The 11,916-nt window shown below is 40.8% G+C and overlaps 1 protein-coding gene across 1 annotated transcript; it reads left to right on the top strand.

Annotated features, from left to right (window-relative positions):
• The first annotated feature begins 100 nt into the window (after positions 1–100).
• On the top strand, positions 101–11,856 carry LOC110492337 (serine/threonine-protein kinase Sgk2). Its single transcript, XM_021566566.2, has 13 exons — positions 101–256; positions 1,146–1,216; positions 1,334–1,392; positions 2,209–2,266; positions 2,635–2,718; positions 3,484–3,615; positions 4,022–4,134; positions 4,238–4,274; positions 4,487–4,573; positions 8,409–8,504; positions 8,664–8,819; positions 10,436–10,525; positions 10,698–11,856. Exons 2-13 carry the CDS (start codon positions 1,199–1,201, stop codon positions 10,851–10,853), a joined length of 1,086 nt encoding a protein of 361 aa, XP_021422241.1. The 5' UTR covers positions 101–256; positions 1,146–1,198; the 3' UTR covers positions 10,854–11,856.
• The last annotated feature ends 60 nt before the right edge of the window (positions 11,857–11,916 follow it).

Here is an 11,916-nt window from a genome sequence, read left to right as displayed (position 1 = left end):
ACACACACACACACACACAGAAGTGTTCCCTGCCCCTAAATTTCTTTAATGATTCACTGGCACAGTGGAACCACCCATTCATGACGTGATCCCAACCAGTCACTGAAATCTGTAGCCTAATGCAGGACAACAGTGCTGTGCTCTGAGCTGGGACACTTGACTCAATCTGCGGGGCTTCAGTCAGTCGACAAGACATCGCTCCTGCTGCACGCACCTGCAACAAGTGGCCTAAGCTTCGTTTTAACATTCACGAAAGGTAGGTTGAGAATGTACAGAATGGACTATATAATGTTACAGTAGCCTATAGATCCTTTTATGTCTTTACATTTATGGGGAATTGTTTGAAATACAGTTTTATCATGTTCTATAACACTTTGGAAAATGTCCTCGAATCCTTTTGAAATACTCGAAATTGCCTTTGTAAACACCTGAGGAATACAACGGTAAACATTAATAGGCTAGTAGTCGATATTAGACCCTCTTTGATATATGTATGCATGTTTTATGCTGTCATAAAAGGTCTGCTGAATTTTGAGTAGTTTGTTTGCACCCCATTTGCATGTATTTCACAACAATGGTGTAGTTTGAGAATATAAAGCCTATAATAATTCCATACCTCTGATTAGATGGGTAATACACTTGACTGTAAATATTTATCAACCTTCAAATGAGTTTCTAACTAACTTTTCACACCTCTACTGTAGCAAAATACAATCTACTATTGAGGACATATGACTGATCCACAAAATTGTATTTAGTTAAAGTAGAGGTTACTGTATTTATTCAGTAGACCTAAAGGTTAAACATTTCCCAAGATCAAGGAAAGAACATTTCAAAACATTCATCCATTCTTGGCAAGTGACTGTGTGGGGGAGGTTTGAATTGGTTTGAATAGTGACCTAAGCCATCCTCTGCACATTTGTGGACGTGGGAATGGCAAAATAATATTTACCATGTAAACGTGTCCACTGATATGAACTCTTCAAAACACCAAATGTCCTTCGTTGTGCCTGTGTTGGGTTTCAAACCAGAACGACCAGTTTCTCAGGGTCAGACTGGCATAGGGGAACCAGCAGTAGCGTCACACACAGATGGGGGTGCTATCATATCACGATGTTCCTACTGTGTCCTTTTGTCAATGACAGGTCTATGAAACACTGATGTAGGTTCCCCGGTGAGCACGGAATGGACCGAGACCATGGCAAATTCTAATCCAGTGAGTGTTTCTGTGGTGTGGTGTCCAACCACAGACAACCAGGCCGTTGTGCAAATGGTTACTGGTTGTTTACACCGCTTTGCTCCATCATTCATCTTTTTTCTGTGTGTCATCTAGCTTAGATCACCATCCTCCACCCTCAGTGAGGTCAACCTGGGACCTTCAGCAAACCCACAGTATGTACAGTATTAAGAGTCATGGGTTTCAATGATCCATAGTGCCATGTAGAACTGACATCTGGCAACCCTTTACCAATGGAATTGTGGTCCTGATGTCATATTCATATATGTTTTGTTATATGAATATTTATTCATATTCATTCATTGCAACCACAACATACACTGAGTGTACAAAACATCCTCTCTCCATGATATAGACTCACCAGGTGAATCCAGTTGAAAGCAATGATCCCATATTGATGTCACTTGTTAAATCCACTTCAATCAGTGTAGATGAAGGGGAGGAGACAGGTTAAATAAACGTTTTTAAGCCTTGAGATAATTGCGACATGGATGGTATAAGTGCCATTCAGAGGGTGAATGGGCAAGACAAAAGATTTAAGTGCCTTTGAACCGGGTATGGTAGTAGGTGCTAGGCGCACTAGGTTTGTGTGAAGAACTGAAACGCTGCTGGGTTTTTCACACTCAACAGTTTCCCGTGTGTATCAGGAATGGTCCACCACCCAAAGGACATCCAGCCAACTTGACAACTGTGGGAAGCATTGGAGTCAACTTGGGCAAGCATCCCTGTGGAATGTTTTCAACACCTTGTAGAGAGGGGGGGTGCTAAATATTAGGAAAGTGTTCTTAATGTTTTGTACACTCAGTGTACATTGCTGTACATGTGTTTTTGAGGCTTGATTAAAAATGTTATTTCATGGATCATACCAGTCATGTTGCGAGACGGTTGTCTCTGCCATAACCTGTTACGATAGGTGTTATGTCCATCTATATGACACAAATATCTGTATCATCATTCCTGTCTTGTTTCAGTGCCAAGCCCACTGACTTTGACTTTTTGGCTGTTATTGGAAAAGGGACCTTTGGGAAGGTAAGTCTGCTGTTTGCTTGATAAAAGGCTGCATGCCTTCTTCAATGATTAACTTAGTCTATGCAGGACTGTTAAGGTTACCTTGATGAAAAGACCAAAACCAAACAATGAAACAATGAATGAGGATAGTTTTTCACAAATTGTACTCAGGATGAGCAGCCATTTTTAATTCTTCCAGTTCAGTCACAGTCCTTTTTCATTGTCAATTACTTTTTTCTATATTTTGTGTGACAGATAATAAAATATATTATGTGTGTACTCATTGCCCTTCTATTTTTAAGATAGGGTTATGATAAGAGAGTGTCATATTAGGAGTTGACGTTTTGAGGAAACAATCAGAAATGTACTGACAACCACCCTGCATCCAGGTCCTGCTCGCCAAGCTCAAAGCTGACAATAAATTCTATGCTGTGAAAGTTCTACAGAAGAAAGTAATCCTGAAGAAAAAGGAGGTTGGTCTATAAACGTTTAATTTGGTTATTCATTATCACAACAAACTCGCATATAGTTTATTTGTATTCTGTTTTAAAGGTCAACTCAATTACACTAGCAAAACCCTTCATGTCAGTATATATTCAATGTGTGTATGATTTTCATTGTGTAGCAGAACTGGTTTAGCCTAAATCTGTGTTGTGTTTCTAAGATAACATCTAATCTAATCTGAAGTGTGTTCTGTCCTTTGTACTCTGACAGACAGATTTTACAGCCCCCAGTCTCTGTTTTGTGTTTCATACATACTGTACATTACCATAATCAGTAATGTTATATTCCCTGGGTTTTGTATCACTTGATAGTTATAACAATCAGCAAATGAATCTTGTACTTTCTGAGCTACTTACAGACACACGTTATAGCTGTCTGACAGACTACTCAGTCCTGTAAAAATAATGACTCCCTCAAGTGAAGTGTTACCTCAATGAAGTCAAGTTACTTTATATACTGAGAGCCTGTTGCCTGCCTTGGAAACCAGGGCCATAGCTAAAGTGGAGAACACTAGTCAGAAGTGTGTAGGTGGCTGCACTTTCAGAAGCATAAATAACACTGAGGACCTTGTAGGAAAGAGGTGTTCTATGCCCCTCTCTCTCTCTCTCTCTCTGTATATCGTCTCTTGTCATGTGCTTGGGGCCAAAGCAGTGGTGGTGACAGAGGCCTGTATTCTGCTGTGTCCTGCCTTCTGCCTCGTGTCCGCTGGTTCAATGCTGCCTTGTGTCCTCCAGCAAAAGAACATCATGGCAGAGAGGAACGTGCTGCTGAAGAGCCTGAAGCATCCTTTCCTGGTGGGCCTCCACTACTCCTTCCAGACCCCAGAGAAGCTCTACTTTGTCCTCGACTATGTCAACGGGGGAGAGGTAGCTAGCTAATGGCCCTGGGTCTTGTTTCTCAGGTTTCATATGACTGTTTGGATATGGCAAATGATAAAATGAGTGGACTGTAGCAATGTTCCCAATAAGTAATCCTTTATTTATATTAAAGCTATCAAGCTATTGACAGCACAGAAGCAGCAATGCAGTGTGGCATAGCCTCAAGCCCTTGGCTCAATCAGTGTAGTGACAACAAACACATTACTCCCCTTTAATCATTGGCTCAGTCCAAAGTCTCTGTGTCATGGCATTATTATGAGTTAATAATGTAACAGTAGTAATATTACATGCTTCGTCAGAGTCAAGCGTACTGACAGTTAAAACAACATGTCATAACTGTTTTCTCTCTCTCCTTTCTCCCTCTATCTCTAACATTTATTTATCTCTCTCCTAGCTCTTCTTCCACCTGCAGAGGGAGCGGTGCTTCTTGGAGCCGAGGGCTCGGTTCTATGCTGCTGAGGTAGCCAGTGCCATCGGCTACCTTCACTCCCTCAACATCGTTTACAGGTCAGACACAGTTTACAAGGACATATTCAGGTAGAAACAACACATTATTATGTACAGTATTGAGGTTAAGTGAAACCAAATATATTTTTTTGTTTTTATTTAGAGATCTGAAGCCAGAGAATATTCTCTTAGACTCTCAGGTAAGTGTTGACTCATAAGTGGATATAATGTTCTTAGACTCTCAGGTAAGTGTTGACTCATAAGTGGATATAATGTTCTTCGATTGTTTTCAATATCTCAACTCACTTCCTTCTCATCTTAGAGAAGATAGTTCAAGAGTTCACAATACAGGATCATATGCAGTCTGTAAGTTCCTGTAATATTGGGATGGTGCTTAAAACGTGTGTTCCAGGGCCATGTGGTACTTACAGACTTTGGGCTGTGTAAAGAGGGAGTGGAGCCAGAGACCACCACGTCCACTTTCTGTGGAACCCCTGAGGTGAGGGATAGCCCTGAGATTGTGTCTGTGCTCAATGATATGTTAAAGATAACCCATGTCTAATAGTCACATGTAGTTCTATACAGTTGAAGTCAGAAGTTTACATACAGTTAGGCTGGAGTCATGAAAACTCGTTTTTCAACACCTCCACAAATTTCTTGTCGGTTAGGACATCTACTTTGTGCATGACACAAGTAATTTTTTCAACAATTGTTTACAGACAGATTATTTCACTTATAATTCACTGTATCACAATTCCAGGGGGTCAGAAGTTTACATACACCAAGCTGACTGTGCCTTTAAACAGCTTGGAAAATTCCAGAAAAAGATGTCATGGCTTAAGAAGCTTCTGATTTACATAATTGAATCAATTGGATGTGTACCTGTGGATGTATTTCAAGGCCTACCTTCAAACTCAGTGCCATCATGGGAAAATCAAAAGAAATCAGCCAAAAAATTGTAGACCTCCACATGTCTGGTTCATCCTTGGGAGCAATTTCCAAACGCCTGAAGGTACCACGTTCATCTGTACAAACAATAGTACGCAAGTATGAACACCAGGGGACCACGCAGCCGTCATATCGCTCAGGAAGGAGACGCGTTCTGTCTCCTAGAGATGAACGTACTTTGGTGCGAAAAAAGTGCAAATCAATCCCAGAACAAAAGCAAAGGACCTTGTGAAGATGCTGGAGGAAACCGGTACAAAAGTATGTATAATATCCACAGTAAAACAAGTCCTATATCAACATAACCTAAAAGGCCGCTGAGCAAGGGAGAAGCCACTGCTCCAAAACCGCCATTAGAAATCCAGACTACGGCTTGCAACTGCACATGGGGACAAAGATCGTACTTTTTTTGAGAAATGTCCTCTGGTCTGATGAAACAAAAATAGAACTGTTTGTCCATAATGACCATTGTTATGTTTGGAGGAAAAGGGGGAGGCTTTCAAGCCGAAGAACACCATCCTAACCGTGAAGCATGGGGGTGGAAGCATCATGTTGTGGGGGTGCTTTGCTGCAAGAGGGACTGGTGCACTTCACAAAATAGATGGCATCATGAGGGAGAAATACTATGTGGATACATTGAAGCAACATCTCAAGACATCAGTCAGGAAGTTAAAGCTTGGTCGCAAATGGGTCTTCCAAATGGACAATGACCCCAAGCATACTTCCAAAGTTGGAGTGGCCATCACAAAGCCCTGACCTCAATCCCATTTGAATAAGCATGTGCGAGCAAGGAGGCCTTACAAACCTGACTCGGTTACACCAGCTCTGTCAGAAGGAATGGGCCACAATTCACCCAATTTATTTGTGGGAAGCTTGTGGAAGGCTACCCAAAATGTTTGACCCAAGTTAAACAATTTAAAGGCAATGCTACCAAATACTAATTGAGTGTATGTAAACTTCTGACCCACTGGGAATGTGATGAAAGAAATTAAAGCTGAAATAAATAATTCTCTCCACTATTATTATGACATTTCACATTCTTAAAAAAAAGTGGTGATCCTAACTGACCTAAGACAGGGAATTTTTACTAGGATTAAATTGCAGGAATTGCGAAGAACTGAGTTTAAATGTATTTGCCTAAGGTGTATGTAAACTTCCGATTTCAGTGCCTTCGGAAAGTATTCACACCGCTTGACTTTTCCACATTTTGTTGTGTTACAAAGTGAGATAAAAATGTATTTTTTTATTTTTATTTTACAGTGCCTTGCGAAAGTATTCGGCCCCCTTGTACTTTGCGACCTTTTGCCACATTTCAGGCTTCAAACATAAAGATATAAAACTGTATTTTTTTGTGAAGAATCAACAACAAGTGGGACACAATCATGAAGTGGAACGACATTTATTGGATATTTCAAACTTTTTTAACAAATCAAAAACTGAAAAATTGGGCGTGCAAAATTATTCAGCCCCCTTAAGTTAATACTTTGTAGCGCCACCTTTTGCTGCGATTACAGCTGTAAGTCGCTTGGGGTATGTCTCTATCAGTTTTGCACATCGAGAGACTGACATTTTTTCCCATTCCTCCTTGCAAAACAGCTCGAGCTCAGTGAGGTTGGATGGAGAGCATTTGTGAACAGCAGTTTTCAGTTCTTTCCACAGATTCTCGATTGGATTCAGGTCTGGACTTTGACTTGGCCATTCTAACACCTGGATATGTTTATTTTTGAACCATTCCATTGTAGATTTTGCTTTATGTTTTGGATCGTTGTCTTGTTGGAAGACAAATCTCCGTCCCAGTCTCAGGTCTTTTGCAGACTCCATCAGGTTTTCTTCCAGAATGGTCCTGTATTTGGCTCCATCCATCTTCCCATCAATTTTAACCATCTTCCCTGTCCCTGCTGAAGAAAAGCAGGCCCAAACCATGATGCTGCCACCACCATGTTTGACAGTGGGGATGGTGTGTTCAGCTGTGTTGCTTTTACGCCAAACATAACGTTTTGCATTGTTGCCAAAAAGTTCAATTTTGGTTTCATCTGACCAGAGCACCTTCTTCCACATGTTTGGTGTGTCTCCCAGGTGGCTTGTGGCAAACTTTAAACGACACTTTTTATGGCTTTCTTCTTGCCACTCTTCCATAAAGGCCAGATTTGTGCAATATACGACTGATTGTTGTCCTATGGACAGAGTCTCCCACCTCAGCTGTAGATCTCTGCAGTTCATCCAGAGTGATCATGGGCCTCTTGGCTGAATCTCTGATCAGTCTTCTCCTTGTATGAGCTGAAAGTTTAGAGGGACGGCCAGGTCTTGGTAGATTTGCAGTGGTCTGATACTCCTTCTATTTCAATATTATCGCTTGCACAGTGATCCTTGGGATGTTTAAAGCTTGGGAAATCTTTTTGTATCCAAATCCGGCTTTAAACGTCTTCACAACAGTATCTCGGACCTGCCTGGTGTGTTCCTTGTTCTTCATGATGCTCTCTGCGCTTTTAACGGACCTCTGAGACTATCATAGTGCAGGTGCATTTATACGGAGACTTGATTACACACAGGTGGATTGTATTTATCATCATTAGTCATTTAGGTCAACATTGGATCATTCAGAGATCCTCACTGAACTTCTGGAGAGAGTTTGCTGCACTGAAAGTAAAGGGGCTGAATCATTTTGCACGCCCAATTTTTCAGTTTTTGATTTGTTAAAAAAGTTTGAAATATCCAATAAATGTCGTTCCACTTCATGATTGTGTCCCACTTGTTGTTGATTCTTCACAAAAAAATACAGTTTTGTATCTTTATGTTTGAAGCCTGAAATGTGGCAAAAGGTCGCAAAGTTCAAGGGGGCCGAATACTTTCGCAAGGCACTGTATATATATATATTTTTTTTACCCATCTACCAATAGGTGCCCTTCTTTGCGAATCATTGGAAAACCTCCCTGGTCTTTGTGGTTGAATCTGTTCTTGAAATTAATTGCTCGACTGAGGGACCTTACAGATAATTGTATGTGTGGGGTACAGAGATGAAGTAGTCATTCAAAAATCATGTTAAACACAATTATTGCACTGAGAGTGAGTCCATGCAACTTATTATGTGACTTGTTAAGCACATTTTTACTGCTGAACTTATTTAGGCTTGCCATAACAAAAGGGTTGAATACTTATTGACTGAACACATTTCAGCTTGTCATTTTTATTTAATTTGTAAACATTTCTAAAAACATAATTCCACTTTGACATTATGGAGTATTGTGTGTAGATCAATAAAACAAAATCTACATTTCATCAATTTTATATTCAGGCTGTCACACAACAACATGTGGAAAAAGTCAAGTCGTGTGAATACTTTCTGAAGGCCCAGTATATATCTGTTTATTTAACTCTCTCTGTCTCTGTAGTATTTGGCCCCTGAGGTTCTGCGTAAGGAGCCCTATGACCGCACAGTGGACTGGTGGTGTCTGGGAGCTGTGCTCTATGAGATGATCTATAGTCTTGTAAGTGTTTCAATCTTATATGGCTACTGTACTTAGCGCAATCTACATAAATGTCCAAGACAATTATGTTACTAACTTCAGGAAATGCTTCTTGAGTAGCTGGCTGCTACAGTACTGTGTCTGTTCTCTGCTCTACTCACCCTGTTTCTGGTTTTCTAGCCCCCGTTCTACAGCCGGGACGTGTCTGAGATGTACGATGGCATCCTACACAAGCCTCTGCCGCTGCCCCCAGGGAAGTCAGGCGCTCTCTGTAGTCTGCTCCAGGGCCTCCTGCAGAAAGACCAACACCGCAGGTTGGGAGCCATTGCTGACTTTGTGAGTCACTGACTGGACCGTGTCCATGGACCATGGCACCTTATTCCCTTTCAAATCAAATCAAATCAAATGTTATTTGTCACATACACATGGTTAGCAGATGTTAATGCGAGTGTAGTGAAATGCTTGTGCTTCTAGTTCCGACAATGCATTAATAACCAACGAGTAATCTAACCTAACAATTCCACAACTACTACCTTATACACACACGTGTAAAGGGATAAAGAATATGTACATAAAAATATATGAATGAGTGATGGTACAGAACGGCATAGGCAAGATGCAGTAGATGGCATCGAGTACAGTATATACACATGAGATGAGTAATGTAGGGTATGTAAACATTATATTAAGTGGCATTGTTTAAAGTGGCTAGTGATACATTTTTTACATCAATCTCCATTATTAAAGTGGCTGGAGTTGAGTCAGTATGTTGGCAGCAGCCACTCAATGTTAGTGGTGGCTGTTTAACAGTCTGATGGCCTTGAGATAGAAGCTGTCCTTGATGATCTTTATGGCCTTCCTGTGACATCGGGTGGTGTAGGTGTCCTGGAGGGCAGGTAGTTAGCACCCGGTGATGCGTTGTACAGACCTCACTACCCTCTGGAGAGCCTTACGGTTGTGGGCGGAGCAGTTGCCGTACCAGGCGGTGATACAGCCCGACAGGATGCTCTAGATTGTGCATCTGTAGAAGTTTGTGAGTGCTTTCGGTGACAAGCCGAATTTCTTCAGCCTCCTGAGGTTGAAGAGGCACTGCTGCGCCTTCTTCACAACACTGTCTGTGTGGGTGGACCAATTCAGTTTGTCCGTGATGTGTACGCCAAGGAACTTAAAACTTACTACCCTCTCCACTACTGTCCCGTCGATGTGGATAGGGGGTGCTCCCCCTGTTTCTAGCCCTACGTGGGCTCTGATTATAAGTAGTCCACTGTACGCCATTTCTGCAGGGGTGTAAAGTACTTAAGGAAAACTACTTTAAGGCACTACATAAGTCATTTCTTGGGGTATCTGTACCTTACTATTTATATTTCTGACAACTTTTACTTCACTACATTCCCCCCAAAATAATGAACTTTTTACTCCATACATTTTCGCTGACACCCAAAAAGTACTTGTTACATTTTGAATGCTTAGCAGGACAGGGAAACGGTCCAATTCACACACTTATCAAGAGAACACCTCTGGTCATCTTTACTGCCTCTGATCTGGTGGACTCACTAAACACACATGCGTCATTTGTAAATGTTTGAGTGTTGGTGTGTTCTCCTGGCTAGCCATACATTTTAAATATAAGAAAACGGTGCCATCTGGTTTACTTAATATAATGAATGTGAAATGATTTATACTTTTGATATTGATACTTCAGTATATTTAAAACCAAATACTTATAGACTTTTACTCAAGTAGTATTTTACAAGGTGACTTTCACTTTTACTTGTCATTTTATTAAGGTATCTTTACTTTTACTCAAGTTTGACAATTGGGTACTTTCTCCACCACTGCATTTCTGAAGCACACTATGCCATTGCCGTTTAGTGTTTCACACATTTTGAGTGAGTTATACACTGGTCATGTCTTATATCATCCTGAAAAGTTTTTTTTTTTTTTTTTTACAGCTACAAATAAAGAACCATGTGTTCTTCTCCCCGATTAACTGGGATGATCTGTACCACAAGAGAATCACTCCTCCATACAACCCCAATGTGGTGAGTTGTTTGTGCTGCCAGCTGTTTCTTACCATCTTCTATAACTTCAAAATTCACTGCTTTTTTTCTAAAACTTTCTTTCACTACCTCATCTTTGTAACTTTCAATCTTACCTCTTTTCTCTAGCACTCCCCTCTATTTCCTAACAAGTCCCCTCTCTCTTCTCCTTTAGAAAGGGCCAGCGGACACACAGCACATAGACCCAGAGTTCACCAGAGAGATGGTGCCTAACTCAGTGGGCTGCACCCCTGAGCTCAACGCCGGCACCAGCAGCTCTAACGCATTCAATGGCTTCTCCTACGTTTCTGGTGAAGACAGCTTCCTTTGAGACAGGAAGGTTCCTCACAGCACCACCACTGTCGAGGTCGAAGTTACCCGTAACCACATATCTACAATTCGATTCCTTAACTGCAAATCCTAACCTTAACCTTTAAGTCAGGAGGATAAAACGTATCTTTTACCCTGGATTCAACTTCATTGGCCACGGTCATAGAAATGGAGCACATTGAATATCATGCATTTTTGCGTAGGTGAAGCAAGAAAGAGATGTTGTGAGAAAACATTTAAATGCACCACCCAACTGTTGCTTTTGCTGTAGGTGACTGCCCTATGAATTATATTTATATGCCCTCGCCTCTGCTTGAATTCTCATTTCAGGACAAAGTCTTTTGGCACATCCAATCGTGCTGGACTTTTTATTTGCTAGCAGACAGATGTTGATTTAATTATCCTTTCACTACAACGTAGAGTCAACCGTGTGACTACATAAAGGACATGTAGATACAGAACACACTCCTAGATGCTATGTGTAGAAGGTAAAGCATCAGGTTCTATGGAAAGCTGTGGTGTATGGATTAGGATGGTCTGATTATCACTAGAACAGGCAAATGTGTGTGAAACTCTAGTTGAACCCATTCCTCTGCTCTTTAAGTGCTGCTTTTAATACAAGCACTGTGGACTTTCCAAACATTTCTTATTCTTAAACTCGTTTGTTGAAAATATACATTTTTGCACATTGATTTGTGAACATGCTGTTTCTATTATATCGCTGACTTTTAGTAGATTAGAGTACATAAAGGCTTGACTCAAATGTTGCGTCCAGGAATGCTTAACAGCAACATAAACCTATGCCAGATTATTCTCACAGCTGTAAAGGTGCATGCCATAGTGCTATTAACCTTGTTAAACAAAACATGTGATTGTGTCAGCACAATGGGTGACATTAAAGACTGTTGACATGCCAACGCCATCTTAAAGATGAATGACATTCAATGAAGCCCAGTTACAAGATGTGTACATAACTTCACAATAAATCACTTCCCTACCCATATGTTTACCGTGTCTTGCATTGACAGATTTTCCATCGATTAAACTTTGAAATCAAAACCTAC

The sequence above is a fragment of the Oncorhynchus mykiss genome, chromosome 16 (assembly GCF_013265735.2).
Source record: "Oncorhynchus mykiss isolate Arlee chromosome 16, USDA_OmykA_1.1, whole genome shotgun sequence".
Taxonomy (NCBI): Eukaryota; Metazoa; Chordata; class Actinopteri; order Salmoniformes; family Salmonidae; genus Oncorhynchus; species Oncorhynchus mykiss.
Note: the sequence above shows the minus strand (reverse complement) of the source record. Positions and strands in the feature narration are given on the sequence as shown.